Source organism: Nymphalis io, chromosome 26 (genome assembly GCF_905147045.1).
Source record: "Nymphalis io chromosome 26, ilAglIoxx1.1, whole genome shotgun sequence".
Taxonomy (NCBI): Eukaryota; Metazoa; Arthropoda; class Insecta; order Lepidoptera; family Nymphalidae; genus Nymphalis; species Nymphalis io.
The window spans coordinates 3,058,384-3,073,757 of NC_065913.1; the positions used below are offsets into that span (position 1 = coordinate 3,058,384).

At 32.8% G+C, this 15,374-nt stretch overlaps 1 protein-coding gene across 18 annotated transcripts in view; it reads right to left on the minus strand.

Moving 5' to 3' along the window:
- Positions 1 to 8,942: 8,942 nt before the first annotated feature.
- LOC126778536 (keratin-associated protein 9-2-like) overlaps positions 8,943 to 15,374 on the minus strand; it is a 43,922-nt gene continuing 37,490 nt past the window's right edge. For 11 of the 18 annotated variants that reach the window (XM_050502181.1, XM_050502182.1, XM_050502177.1 and 8 more), the window contains 11 exons: positions 14,966 to 14,992; positions 12,818 to 12,844; positions 12,031 to 12,057; positions 11,935 to 11,961; positions 11,822 to 11,848; positions 11,428 to 11,454; positions 10,680 to 10,706; positions 10,152 to 10,178; positions 9,902 to 9,928; positions 9,760 to 9,779; positions 8,943 to 9,125 (listed from right to left, as the gene is read on the minus strand). In XM_050502181.1, the coding sequence (XP_050358138.1) occupies positions 8,996 to 9,125; positions 9,760 to 9,779; positions 9,902 to 9,928; positions 10,152 to 10,178; positions 10,680 to 10,706; positions 11,428 to 11,454; positions 11,822 to 11,848; positions 11,935 to 11,961; positions 12,031 to 12,057; positions 12,818 to 12,844; positions 14,966 to 14,992 (393 nt within the window). In that variant the 3' untranslated portion in view covers positions 8,943 to 8,995. Of the gene's footprint in view, positions 9,126 to 9,759; positions 9,787 to 9,901; positions 9,929 to 10,151; positions 10,179 to 10,679; positions 10,707 to 11,427; positions 11,455 to 11,821; positions 11,849 to 11,934; positions 11,962 to 12,030; positions 12,058 to 12,817; positions 12,845 to 14,965; positions 14,993 to 15,374 lie in introns of all 18 variants that reach the window. The other 7 variants (XM_050502184.1, XM_050502188.1, XM_050502185.1 and 4 more) reach the window with 5 other exon arrangements.

Below are 15,374 nucleotides of genomic sequence, written 5' to 3' on the forward strand. Positions count from 1 at the left end.
CTTACTGCTGGGCTAAGGTCTTCCCTCCTTTTGTAGAGCTGCTCTAATGCTGGTTTTTTTTATGAACCAGGTAGGACTCGCAATTGGGCCACCTGATGGTAAGTGGTCACCAACGCCTATAGATATTGACGGTGTAAAAAATATCAACTATTCTTTACATCGCCATTGCGCCACCAACCTTGGGTTGAGAACACAACGATACTGAATATTGCTGTTTGGCGGTAGAATATTTGATGAGTGGGTGGTACCTACCCAGACGGGTTTGTGCAAAGTCTACTACCAAGTAAATGGATACCGACACAAAAAGGCTTCCTAAGGCTAGAAAAAGTGACTACATATAACGTCCATGTCGTAATATTATACGTTTAACTCTATTGGTTTACGTAGCACGCTAGTAAAGCTCAGAGTTGGCATGATATTTTGTATTTTCCAACATCTTCAACAATCATTGTCATATTTCAGATAATTTACTCAAAACAATAATTAATTATACACAAAAACCTTTTTCACGAATCTCTCCGTCCACTGGTGAAAACCGTAAGAGAATTTGTTTGTTAGTTTTTGAGTTTATCGCGTTCAGACACAGAGAGAGAGAGAGAGAGAGAGAGAGATACACGGCAATGGATTTTGTTTTATTATATGTAATGATTAGTGTATAATAGTGCATACTGGTGGTAGGGCTTTGTGCAAGCTCGTCTGGGTAGGTACCACCCACTCATCAGATATTCTACCGCAAAACAGCAATACTTGATATTGTTGTGTTCCGGTTTGAAGGGTGGGTGAGCCAGTGTAATTACAGGCACAAGGGACATAAAATCTTAGTTTCCAAGGTTGGTGGCGCATTGGCTATGTAAGCGATGGTTGACATTTCTTACAATGCCAATGTCTAAGGGCGTTTGGTGACCACTTACCATCAGGTGGCCCATATCCTCGTCCACCTTCCTATTCTATAAAAAATAAAAACATAAAAAAAGAGATCGAAGTACCGTTGACTTTTGGAACAGACGAGTTGCTTTGGCGCATCTTGGGAGGGAACTACGTCCTGCTATTACGATGCGTAGCACCTGTGCTACGGGTGTTCTACAATAGGCTTCAATTTACAGCAATACACGGTATTTTTTGTATTGCTTTTTAAATTATTTTTAATGCTTTATATATTTTAATTAATTGGAATTGTTAAATAACTCGTTGTTAGGTTCACTCCATGTTTCAATGTAAAAGTGGAAACTTTGTTAGCTTAGTGTGACTTATTTTGTTACTAAATGTGCATATTATGCTGTATGTTTCTCAAAATAAATAATTAATAAAGATCTGATTGGTTAAAATATATTTGCAATGCAACGTAATTGGTGTTTGTACGTCAAACGCGCTATGTGACTATAGATACAACAATGAATAATTAATAATGATAAAATTCTTGGTTTCCAGAAGAATAATTCTCATACAGATACATTAAGTTATAATGACTATACTTATAATTTACTTATACAATAATAATATAAAGAATGTAACAAAAAATAATAGACAATATTTTATAGAATTGTATTAAAAAATGTTTAATCAATCTTTTTATTGCAATATTCACACATCTAAAGATACATACATTATAAGTGTACGCACACTTGAAAGCACGTTAATTACACATAGACACACATTCCCATTAATCAGTACTGTGGAATTCAGAAATGAACTTTGATTCACTTCACACTGAAGACATTAATTTCCTCTGCTCTCAGAATAGCTTAGCAATGCTATTCTTGAAAACCACTTGTGAAATGTTAAAAATTAAGTAACAGTGACATGCTATTTTGATTCGTGTGTCTTTTATATGTTATAATCATTATAGTCAATTTCGTTTACTTTCTGACATTTCAATAACATATTCCGTGTTAATGTTTTCCGAGGAAAAATTTGTTTGTTTGTAATCATTAAACTGAAACTACGGACCGATTTCAATAATTCTTCCATTATTAGAAAGCTAATTCATCGAGAAGTAAGTTATTGAAATAATTTCATTTCAGTAATAATAAAACTTAGTTACAATCTGAATTCCACGAAGCAGCGGAAAAAGCTTAAAGCTTATATATATAAAACTTAATTTAAAAATTTGTATTTAATATCAAATTCAATTAAAATGAATGACGTAGGTTGACGCTATAGAAATAGTCATTTAATTTATTTCGAACAAAATATATAATATAATTTTATTGCGAGTGAATCGTGATTTTTATTTTCTGTTTTCACAATGTTTGCGCTTAGTTAATTACTTGTTTGAGTTCCTTTTTTAAAACTTTGTTAATCTCTGATCGTGAATCGTAAAACGGAAGTACCTCGATTAAAGATAAGAATACCGACACCTCGAATGTCAGAGAAATCCTCGTAACTTGTGATAAGATGGCGATTGAGATAGGCAGGTTGTCTATTTTTTTGTATACTATTTTGTTTTTTTGTTAACTTGTATTTCATATTATAAATCGAAAAGATTTATTTTTGCGTGTAGGAAATTAATTTTTAAATTTAATATTATTAATATTAACCTTAATTATATATATAGTAAAATTATTACAATATACGCAGTACGCACAACAAGGTCATTTAGAACGATATTTCAGTTTCTTTAATTATTTTATTTATTATATACAAAGCACTGGTCCAAATAGCAAAGTGGATACGGTTTTTTTTAAGAAATTCTTACCATAAGTTTGCTACTTACTTTTAACTTATTTATTATACTTAAAGAAAATTATATGAATTATGTGTAACAAATAAATACGTTTTATCAATTTCGTAAAAAAAGATTTTCAAAGAACAGATTTTTAATTTCAAGTTTTAACATATCAATTATGAGTCAAGCATTTTCGTAACTACAATTTTATCAAAATCGGTTCAGTCGTTTAACCTTGAAAGCATAAAAGACAGACAGAGTTACTGTCGCATTTATAATATTAGTATAGAAGTTAATCTAACATCGGCTTGGAATGCTGATCCGAGCAGAACCGCCTAGAAACTCTGTAGTTACTGTTTCTCATCAATTAATTTATGTTAATTAAATAAATATAAACATAATTATATGTATAAGATTACGATCTTGTGGATAAAAAATGACGTGAAAATAAGAAGTGGTTTATAAAATTTAAAGTTATTTACTTAATTTTTTTTTAATTCTTAATTTCAATTATTAAAACCTTTTTCATTAAATATTATTTAAATGGCAATTAAAATGGCAATATTAAAACAATAAACAAAATTTAATGTTTTTAAGTGTTGATAATTTTTGTAATAACTAATTTGTGGAAAAACGTAAGGTTTTCTAGAAAACGGGTTGGTTAGAGATTATAGATTAGCGTAAGATTAAATTTTTTCAACACACTTTTTGTTACAATAACAGTAAAATTTAATACCAGTTATAACCGGTTTGCTTTTAAGCTGTATATTTGATTCTATCTTGATAAAACTTTTATATAATCTTTGTTTTTCATGCAATACGCATTAAAAAAAAAACGAAAGTAACAATACACAACCGATATAAAACCGTATAACCGATGATAGTGATAGGTCTAATCAAAGAGTCGTAACTTACCACACCCGTGGCCACTCCTCGCTTTGTGAGTATAAGTGCAATTAGAAAATAATCAACTTAAGCTTAACTAATCTTTCGATATGATATTCTCATCAAATTAGTTCGCTTTTATCTCAGTATTCGAAGTCGTAAATGTCTTAATCGTCCTTATTCGCAATTTCTAGGTCGCTTAGCGTGCTATGGAAAGCACGACGCTCGGTGTTACGCTATGCGACCGTATTGAAAATCTGAACGAAGATCGACAAACTCATTCAATTGATTAGCTGAAAACAACATCGTTAAAAGGATAAAAGCAGACAGAACAGTTGAAAAAGAAATATCCTTAAATGTAAATTTCGTCTCGGAAAAAGGAACACAGGTCACCTTCGGAATAGGTGACCTGTGTTCGGCAGGCTTGTAAGCTGTAGAGAAACGAGGCAGTCAATATGAAAACAAATAAACATACAAATTAATTATTGAAATACTAAGACAACATATCTTACTAGCTATATTCGGTATTCTAGATACAAGTAACAATGCTTTGTTTCGGCTTGGAGTGTAATTATACTGCATCAAGTTATTTGAGTATCTCGATTAAAGCAATAGTTAACCGTATGTTTGCTATAATTAATAAGAAATGGTAGAATCTTTACAACAATTATAAACAATTTGTGAATATCTGCAATAAAATTCTTGCAAACAATAAACACTCATTTGACATTTATTGACAGTGACATTTGACATTTATTGGCAGTGACATTTGACATTTCTTGACAGTGACATTTGACATTTATAGAGACTTCTAGACTAGCGCCTCTCGCGGCGAATTTAAGCGCTAAAGCCCTTGTTACAATCTGAACCAGCCCTCTTGCCACCATTAAAGTAATAAGTGAAACAGTATTCTCAGTGTTATTAAATTTTGTCATAATTAATATACGTGATAATTATAAGGAACATATCCGTAACAGTTAAATTGATGTATAATTGAAGTAGGCAATGTTAATATGTAATCTTATCAAAGACGTCGTTAGCTCTCACGTTATTGACGAAGATTGGCTTACAATGAAAGCCGTGAACGAGGTAATGACTTTTTGTGAAGGTGATATATTAACTCGTTACTCAGCCGTTTTGGCGGTATACGTCAGATGTAATCTCGCTTTTGTACTCATTTCACTGAAGTGAAATAAAACGGATTTTTTTTATAAAATAGGCAGGCGGACAAGCTGATGGGTCTCCTGATGACCTCCTGGGAATCATTGCCCATAGATAGTGTGCTGTAACAAATAATAACAATTCATTACATCGTGCCACCAACCTTTGGATCGAAGATAAAACGTTCCTTGTGTCTATAGTTACACTGGCTCACTCACCCTTTAAATTGGAACACAAGACTAAGTATTGCTGTTTGTCGGTTGAATATCTGATGACTGGATGGTACAAATCCAGACGGACTTGCACAAAGCCCTACTACCAAGTAAAGCAAAGTAATTTTCATTTCATCTGTAGTAATAAGACTTATTTAAAAAGGGCTGTTTTAGTTAAAGTAATAAAATGAATAAGTAAATAACGGTTCACACATTAGTGTGAACTTTTAAAATAAATTAATTGATTCGGTACTTATATATCACGCCACTGTTTTTTAAAATTATTATTATTATTATTATAATCAGTCAAATTAACAACTATTTAAAAAGGTATAATTACTGCACATAGTTTTACCGTATGTTTAAAGGTTTTTTTAAACATTATTACCTATTTCATAATAATAAAGGCTATCACTTGAGCACACTCAGTATCACTTGGGTCGGTTGGCGTGGTTGGCGTGGTTGAAAGGCAAGTAACTTGCCTTTCACGCCGAAGGTTGTGGGTTCGATTCCCACCCATGACAGACATTTGTGTACATGAACATGTCTGTTTGTCCTGAGCCTGGGTGTAATTATCTATATAAGTATGTATTTATAAAAGAAAAGTGGTATATGTAGTATATCAGTTGTCTGGTTTCCATAGTACAAGCTGTGCTTAGTTTGGGATCAGATGGCCGTGTGTGAATAATGTCCCAATATATTATAACAACTGGATTAAAAATACATAACACTTTATGATTAATACATAACGAGATCTGCGGCCTTATATCTAGCCACTAGACTAACGAGGCAGCGAATAACTGACTTATATAGTAAATACTGGTGGTCTATGATGGAGAGCTCTAAAAATTGGATGTGATTAAATAATAGTAGTAATTGATTCATTTAAGGAAATTTAATCACAAGAGCAACTGTATTATTAAACTAAATTTTTTTGACTCAAAACTGTATTAATAAAATTATAATATTAGGTCCGTACATATGAAAGTGGCGTTTTGTACGGGAGGAATATAAAGTCAATTTTTTTTTGTAAAATATATTTAATTAGTCAAAGTATGCACCGTTGTTATCTATGCACTTTTGCAATCTCATAAGTAGTTCATTGATCCCTTTACTAAAAAAGTCACGGGGGCGCGAATCAATAAACTCTTTGAAGGCGGTTTGGAATGCTGCATCGGAGTTGAATTTTTTTCCTTGTAAGAAGTTTTCCGAATTCCGGAAAAAATGGTAATCTGTTGGAGCAAGGTCCGGGGAGTACGGTGGATGTCGCAGACATTCCAATTGTAGCTCGTCTTACTTAGTGTTTGTTTGTTGTGCAGTGTGTGGTCTTGCGTTGTCGTGAAGTAACAGTGGCCTAGAGCGATTGACCAATCTCGGTTGTTTAGCAGCTAGTTCTTCCTTCATGGTTTGCAGTTGCTGACAATAGATTTCTGCCGTAATCACTTGGCCAGATTTTAGAAATAAATGCAGTGAACGACACTGGATTTGGCTGGGTCTCCAGGGTTTAGCCATTGCGACGAGCGCTTCCGATTATCGTACAGTATCCACTTTTCGTCACAAGTAATGATTCGATTTAAAATCCCTTCATTATTGTGTCGGTTGAGCAAACTAACACAGCAGTCGACGCGTGTTTACAAGTTCGATTCACTCAATTCATGTCGTACCCATCGTTCAAGTTTTTTTACTTTCCCGATTTACTTCAAGTGTATTAATACAGTTTTATCACTTACTCCGAAGCCTGCAGCTATCTCTGAAGTGCTTTGTGATGGATCCGCTTCCACAATAGCCTTCATTTTCCACTTTGGTCTCCGGCCGTCCACGGGATTGGTTCTGAAGGTCGAAATTTCCAGAACGAAAACGTTGAAACCAAAAACGTATCGTGCTTTCTTTTGCGACACCTGCGCCGTACACATAATTAATCCTTCGAGCTGTATCTGCAACACTGGTGCCACGGTAGAACTCGTACTCGTAAATATACCGATATTTCATGTTTGTCATTGTGCAGTAATAAGTGAAGCCAAAGAAAAAAATAATGAGGAAAAAACAAATGAATGACTGTTTTCAAAACTCAAATGTACCAGCTAAATGAATTTATAAATTTGAATTTGGAATTCTTAACCAAAGAGGAGATATTCATCAGATCAAAGTGGTCAGTACGACAAAACACTAATTTCATATGTAAGGACCTAATATAACAATTTTCATTCTACATAAATCTTTAAAATAAAGAATAAATTGATTTAAATTAAAAATTGTTTACCGATATTGAAAGGGATACCATAAAATACGTAGTAAATAACAATATATATTTAATAATTGAATACAAACAACATAATAATTCTATTATCAGTGCCGTCAAAAAAAAAAATGTTAAAAAATAATTACCAAACAAGGGCAAGTAATTCGAGGAAAGATTTATTACAACACTGAAACGATTTGAACAAGATGTCTAATTTTTCGAATTCAGGATAATAGCAATCTTGTCATGAAAATTATATAGTAGGGTTTGAGAAAGTAATAAAAAAAGTCATGACCATCAAGGGACCGTTTCTACTAATTTATAACGGTAACAATGCGTTCCCTACACTATTCCTCATAAAAATAAACCTCAGTTGAATGGCATCTGGAAGCCAATTCTTCGATTTGTAACGGTTACGACTCGTTCCCGATTTTATTTCGATTCAATATCGATCGAACCGCAACTGAATCGTGTCGTAGAATAGGAAAACGGTTAAGCGGCAGCGATTACCTTTCGATTCGATTGCGATAAAGTGACAATTAGTAAAATTGATCTCCATTTGAACTGAAGTTCTGCATCGCCATTTATTGCCTTCTCCATTAAATTATATATTTTTTTAGGAATTAGGTTATGTGGAATTCTTAAAACTACTGCGATTGCCGTCTTGTCCACGGATCGGAGAGGCTGCGGGATTGTGTCGATACAACGCGTCCGCGGTCCTCCCGTCTGTGCTCCGCTCTTTGCTCAGTGTTGCTCTTTTCAGCGGGCGAAGGCGATGTCATCCCCGCATTTATCGCTAGTGCGTAAGGCAGCACGAGACCACCCCAGCTGCGGTCCTCGGGCAGTCTAATAGGACACGCGAAGGTTGTCTGGAAGTCAGCGCTTTCTCACCCGTGAAACCGACTTTTCTAAGTACATTAATTTTATTTGTTTTTATATCTGTATTTTATTATTGATGTAATTAATTAAGCAATTAGTTGGGTGGCTGCCTCGTGCTATAGTTAGTTTAGAACACAGCTCTTGGGTTGAATTCGAGATATTCTCTTCGTATGAAGGCTGGAAGAAGGGAGTGTTTGCACATTTAACCTCGGAAAACATGTTTTAAATTGAAGTCCATTTCATATAAACATAATGAATTATTAAGCACAGCAATATCTTATGTTATTGTTCAATATGGATTTAAGGCATCTTATAATTTTAATTATAAGAGTACACTGGCTCACTTGCTTTTAAAATATTATACAGTAATGGAAAAACTATTTACTAATTGTATATTTGTAAACCGAGATGATCTCAAGTTTTTTATTAGACAAAGTTAATACAATTTCTGACTCTGCAATACAATTCCGATTTCTATACAGAAATATCTTTCTATCTAGCAAGTAAATTTACACAACGGAATCGATAACGACTGTGTAAAACTACAGTCGCATAATGCACGATATTACTGTAACAATGGTTGTATTCATGGTACAAGGAAAATAGCACGCGTAGTCTGGGGAACACATGGGGGAACACCACCCACAATATGATACTGTGTATATTAGAAGACTTGATTACTAGTGTTGTTTCTTTATAAATAAAGTACTTTCTTTTATATCGTGTTGTTTTTAAATATGTGTTATTGCGCTACTGAATATATCTTCCGATTTTATGGCTTATATTGTATTTTTATGATTATATAAACTACCCCAGTGTGAGTGATTTTGATGAATTTCTTTTTTATTTTTATTTATTGCTTATAAGCCCCTCAAGGTTAAAACTAATGTAAGTATTAGTAGTAGGTAGATTTTGTGATATTATTTCTTGTGTTCTTACAAATAAATATTTTATTTAATTATTTAAAATTTTATTGTGTATGTTATTCCATAAAATCAGTTTGGAGCTCCATGTTGAAGAACTTGAAGGGGTCGCTGATTCGAACCGTTTTGTAATGGTCTTTCTAACAGTCGTGTCCGTTGCACTGTCGGGAAAAGATTAAAAAACTTATTTTAAAGTAATTTTTTTCTTTCGTTCAAATGCAAGGTAATAAGATGAATAAAAATTGGAAATGATGTTATGTCACGTAAAATATATTCAATTGTATAAATTAAAAACTCCCAGCTTCTTATTTTCCTTAGTATGTACCACCGATTGGATATGTATTACGAATATATAAATAAATGTATGAGGTTACACATTTCCACCATTTAAATAAGGCACGAGTATCGTGTCTATATATAGAATTGCATTATTTTATAGATTAGGTAGGCGGACGAGCAAATGGGCCACCTGATGGTAAGTGGTCACCAACGCCCATAGACGTTGACATTGAAAGAAATGTTAACCATCGCTTACATCGCCAATGCGCCACCAACCTTGGGAACTAAAATGTCACGTACCATGTGCCTGTACATTGGCTCACTTACTCTTTTAACCTAAACATAACAGTACCAAGTACTGCTGTATTGCTGTAGAATATCTGATGAGAGGGTGGGACCTACCCATATGAGACTTCACAAAGATCTACCAGCAGTGAATGGTTAAATAGAATTATCATAAGGATGATAGTTGCGTAATTCATTTGTAAATAGCTTAATAAAATATATAAGTCTTACACTAGATCTGCATCCCATTCCTTCGCAATATAAAAAATATATTTGAATTTGAAATCACCTTTTATAATACAATATCTTAAATTTTAATAAAACGTTAAAGAAAGTATTTCTTATTTCAGTACTTTGTTTAAATATTACAAACCTTCGCCGTGCAAGCATTGCCGACGCACTGAAATTAAACAGACGATTGATAGATTGCTTTAGCATTCAATTTATTATAATATATACTAATATTATAAATGCGAAAGTAACTCTGTATGTCTGTTATGCTTCTACGGCTAAACCATTGAACTGGTTAAGATGAAATTTAGAGCAAGCTTGCATACGAGGGAAGGACATACCCCTAACGCAGGCAAAGTCGCGGCAAACTAGTTTAAAATAAAATCACTTACCGATGCTGCGCAGTTTTTTCCAGTACACTAAAATAATAAAATATAATTCTTACTAATATAAATGCAATATTATAAGACTGTTTTTTGTTTGTTTATGTATTTATTTGTTTTTTTCTTACACTTTTATGTCTTGACTACTCACTTGATCATAATGAAATTTTGCATACATGTTGTCAGGGCAACAATAAAGTTCATAGGGTACGAAACACCCTCCTTCCCTTTTAGAAGTTTAATTAGAATTTTGCTAATAGCAAAAATGACCGCAACAGGATCGCTTTAATTTTTTTTTAAATTTGTAACAGCAACGTATACGAACAAATGGAAAACCTTTAGTGTCGTTCTGTAAGAACGCATTTCGTATCTCACCCGTGAAATATTTAAAACCGACTTCCGGTGATACGCTATAATTTACTCGCGGTCACGTCTGGCCGAGCTTTGTGATTCAAATGTGACTTGACCGTGTAATATTGAATTATAAGTATATTATATTTTAGAAACTATTTAAATGAAATATAATTTCAAACTTACATTCGCGTTACATGCATCTCCATTACACTGAAAATGGTTACAATACAGTACAGTACCAGCCTGTGAATGTCTCACTGCTGGGCTAAGGTCTTGTCTCCGTTTTTGAGGAGAAGGTTTGGAGCTTATTCCACGCTGTACCAGTACGGGTTGGTGGAATACACATGTGGCAGAATTTCTGTGAAATTAGACACATGCAGGTTTCCTCGCGATGTTTTCCTTCACCGTCTAACACAAGATGAATTATAATCAGAAATTAAGCACATGAAAAATTAGTGGTGCTTACCCGGGTTTGAACCCACGATCATCGGTTAAGATTCACGCATTCTTGCCATTAGGCCATCTCGCCTAAAATTGGCGAAAATGGTTAATATTTAAATATTAGATTATTATAACAATACATACATACATACACTTGTGTTACTGTGATGTGCGTAATGACTATTTTGTGTGTGCAAACAAATATTAATTTGGACATGTGAGTTCGTTTTAATTTTGGGCAATCTATATTAATGTTATTAATGTAAAAGTCTGTCCGTCTATCTTCCTGTTACGCTTTTATGGTTAAACCACATAACCGATTTTAATAAGTTTGGAATTAAATTGGAAGTGACTAAACTCTTTCTATAGAACATCTTCATTGTTAACCATCAAACAATTCTTGACAGCAAAATATATCTCTAGTTAGTATATAAATAACTAGTAAGAAATTGTTTTTAAGTATAAAACTAATTAAATAAAAATAATTTACCACGGCAACAGTATTATCTCCATTCGTCTGAAATTCAATTTAATTATGAAATAACATTAAGGTTTCGATTGACGCTAAGGCTTCGTGTACCTGGTGCCGCGTCACCGGCATTTACCTGCAGGTTTATAGCAGGATAGCATTTCTCAAAGACCGAATTCCTCGTATTGTTCATCATTATACCAGACAAAAGACGATATTAAAGTCTTTTTAGGCTTTTTGTGAAAGATGTTTTTCAAACCGTAGACTGTCAAGTCTTTCCACGGATATGCACCCCAAACCGATATGTGTGTCCTATGTCAATAATGGTTCATATATGTACACACAGCTTAATACTTATTCAAGTATAGATAAAAATTTATAATTTTAATTAATAACATAAAGAACAACTTCTTACTTTTGCAGAACAAGCGTTGCCTCTGCACTAAAATAGAGAAGAAAAAAAAATTATTTCATTGTACGTGTGTTCTTTTTTATTTGTATTTATTAAAACTGAGTTATAATAATTACGTCTCCATTGGCAAACATTCCTGAGGCCTGGAAAATAAGAACAACGGTTATCTTTGTTTAATATAAAGAAGAAATAGATGAGAGCAAAATTCCTACTTGCAAATTACAGGCATGTCCTTCGCACTGAAAATTAAAAATACATTACGTGTTATTTTATTTAATACGAAAATATAAATATATTTCTGTCAATAATAATGTCTGTAATACAGAGAGTTGTTATATCATATAAACCTATCGTTTTATTCGTTGTTTCTGTGTATAGTATGTATTTATATTATATACTTGTAACTTTGTATGTATTGATAATATAATTTGTTTATTGATATATAATACGTGAATTTTATATTTACATTTGTTTATTTGTTTTGTTTTAATTAAATATTAATATTATTTTATTTATACCATCACCTACCCCATCCTATCAGTTATTACTTACACCGTTGGTTGAGTGAAAGAGATCGCTATGTAGCGATAAAGTCGCCATAATTATACTTTTATTTAGGCAGTACAGAGTACAGTACAGTTTTGTATTTTTCTTCTTGTGGTGTACAATAAAAGTATAAAGTAAGTATAAACTGTTCATCTGATGAACAGATGCCAGACATAAGGAATGGTTAATATTTTTTACGTCGCCAATATCTATGGGCAGTGTTGACCACTTACCATCAGCTGGTCCATTTGCCCGTTTTTGAAATCACAATCCGATACTTTAATTCCATTTATTGTATAGATTCATTTCATTACAACCTTTATAATAAAAACAAATTCTTTATTGTTGCTAGCAACAATAAAGAATAACAAAAGTAATCATTATTATATTTAACTTAACAAACATTAAAATAATAAAAAAAATACTAAACTAGTTAAATATATTTTAGCTTACCACTGACTTACAAGATTTTCCATCACACTGAAAAATAGCATTAACGTAATATTATGTTATTAAAAAACAAACAAAAACTTTACGCCAAACTTAAGGTATTATTTGTTATAATAATAGTAAAAGCCTTTAAATGCACCACTAATGTAATATATTATTTAATAGCTCGATAAACTTATTACCTCGTAATAATCTAGTGATTAGATATGCGGCCGCAGATCCCGAGGTCCTAGGTTGAAAACCCCAGGTCGGACGAATTGAAAGTTATTGGTTTTTTTTAGAAAAAAATATCAATAGCAGCCTGAAGTCTGGAAGTTGGAAGTGTGTACAATCCCGTATACAAGCACGTAAAGTCCTGCGCCTGAACTTTTTTCGGTCGTGTCGGATTGCCGTCCCATTGGATTATGAGAGTGAGGGAAAAGAGAGTGCACCTGTGTTTGCACACACACTTGTGCACATAATATGTCTTGTCGTAGTCTCCCTTGCGATTGGCCTTCGTTGTTAAAATCAGGCATCATTATCAATAATTCAAAAGCAAAGTCTGAAAAATTAACACGGTTCAAAATTGAGACTAAAATTCTGCATAATTTCAAGCGCATAAAGGCTTACTAATAAATATCACATGTCGATGGCAGCAAAGTAGATACGGACATCTGCATTTTTGTGAAAATGCTTTTTTTCCAAAAATAAGCCTTATCTACAAGTCTGTATTAAATTTTTAAAATTTTTGTAAGTAATTAAAATTATCTGGTACGTAAATGAATACATCTACACTGGAATTTTTAAAAACAGTATGATCTGTGGATAAGATGATTGAAACGCAAACAAAGACATCAGTCACTTGTCACACTCTTGCGCGTACGCGTTTACGCGGGTAATGTGGGTACGCAGTTAAGCTATCACACTTTTTGTTAAAACTATATTATTTATAGCACTCTACATTTACGTATTCTTAAAATATTAGTTTCTATCAAGGTACCTACCATGATTTTTACAAAAATATTAATCACGGTAGCGTAGGAGAATCAACAGCTGTTGACGACGCCGAATTTGAAGAATAACTTAGTTTATTCGGACCGCATCGTTAACGTTTTTATCTCTTTTTTTCCTATTAGAAATAATTTGAACGTGATAATAATTATTGAGTAATCAAATAGGCTTATACTATGGTGTAAATACTTTAAATGCACTTAAACTCTTAAAAGTGCCATCATATATAGTTCTCGCGGAAACAAAATTTGAATGCTTTTGATTACTACATTGACAATGATAAAATAAAGGAAGTAAATCAAATTCGCGACCTTGGGTTCTAGGCTTATTCAAGTTGCGAGTACCCTCTAGGCTCCCTCGCAGCTCAATCATCGAGATTATGTAAAGTGATAAATGCTTGCAATGATCAAATCGATCTCCATTATGATTCCCTCACTAAGTTGACATCAACTTGTACCGGCTTATCTTACTATGATTAGTAAAATAAAAACCTTTATAAGACACTTTTTCGGATATACATATTTTTGTCATATATTTTTTTCGGGTCTCGGATATTCTTCTATTGTTGTAATTAAGTTTTAGTTTATGTATATTTAGTGTTACATAAATTTCCAGTAGCTACTTTTTTCTATTTATGTTTAACTACAAGCGGTGTTTACCTATAAATCGTTGTTACGCTATTCTATGTATATATATATATTTTTAAATATATTAAGTGTTATATTCAGTATATACAACTGTTGGTAAACTTTAATAAAAAAATAGTATCAAGCTGCAACCAATAAGAGCAAAGCATCAATAAAAATATTGCTGAAACGAGGAAAACGTATTTCTTTCGAGAGCTTCCGTTGCACTGCGTGTGAAAACGGATAAGGTTAAGCAACAATCACGTATGCCAGAATTGATTTTTTTAAAAAAGTTAAAAAATACGTCCACGATATCATGTCTATCATTTAAGGATGACTCATTACAACCTTTTTTTTATGGTAATCAAATAAGTTCTAAAATAATCCATTATTTGCGTAGATTTTCTTCTGATTGTATTGTTAAATTTATAATTATTATCGTTTTATTAATAGTTAGTTAATCATAAGTACTTATTTTGTAAATACAGATTTATCCTTCAGTTACTATATTCAGTTTTAATAATTTCAAACTTACATTCGCGTGACATGCATCTCCCTTACACTGAAAATGGTTACAATACAGTACAGTACCAGCCTGTGAATGTCCCACTGCTGAGCTAAGGCCTCCTCTTTCTTTTTGAGGAGAAGGTTTGGAGCTTATTCCAACACGCTGCTCGAATGCGGGTTGGTGGAATACACATGTGGCAGAATTTCAGTGAAATTAGACACATGCAGGTTCCCTCACGATTTTTTCCTTCACCGTCAAACACAAGATGAATTATAATCGTATCTGCCTGTTACGCTTTTATGCTTAAACCACCTAACTGATTTTGATAAGTTTGGAATTAAGTTGGAAGTGACTAAACTCTTTCTATAGAACATCTTCATTGTTAATCATCAAACAATTCTTGACAGCAAAATATATCTCTAGTTAGTATATAAAT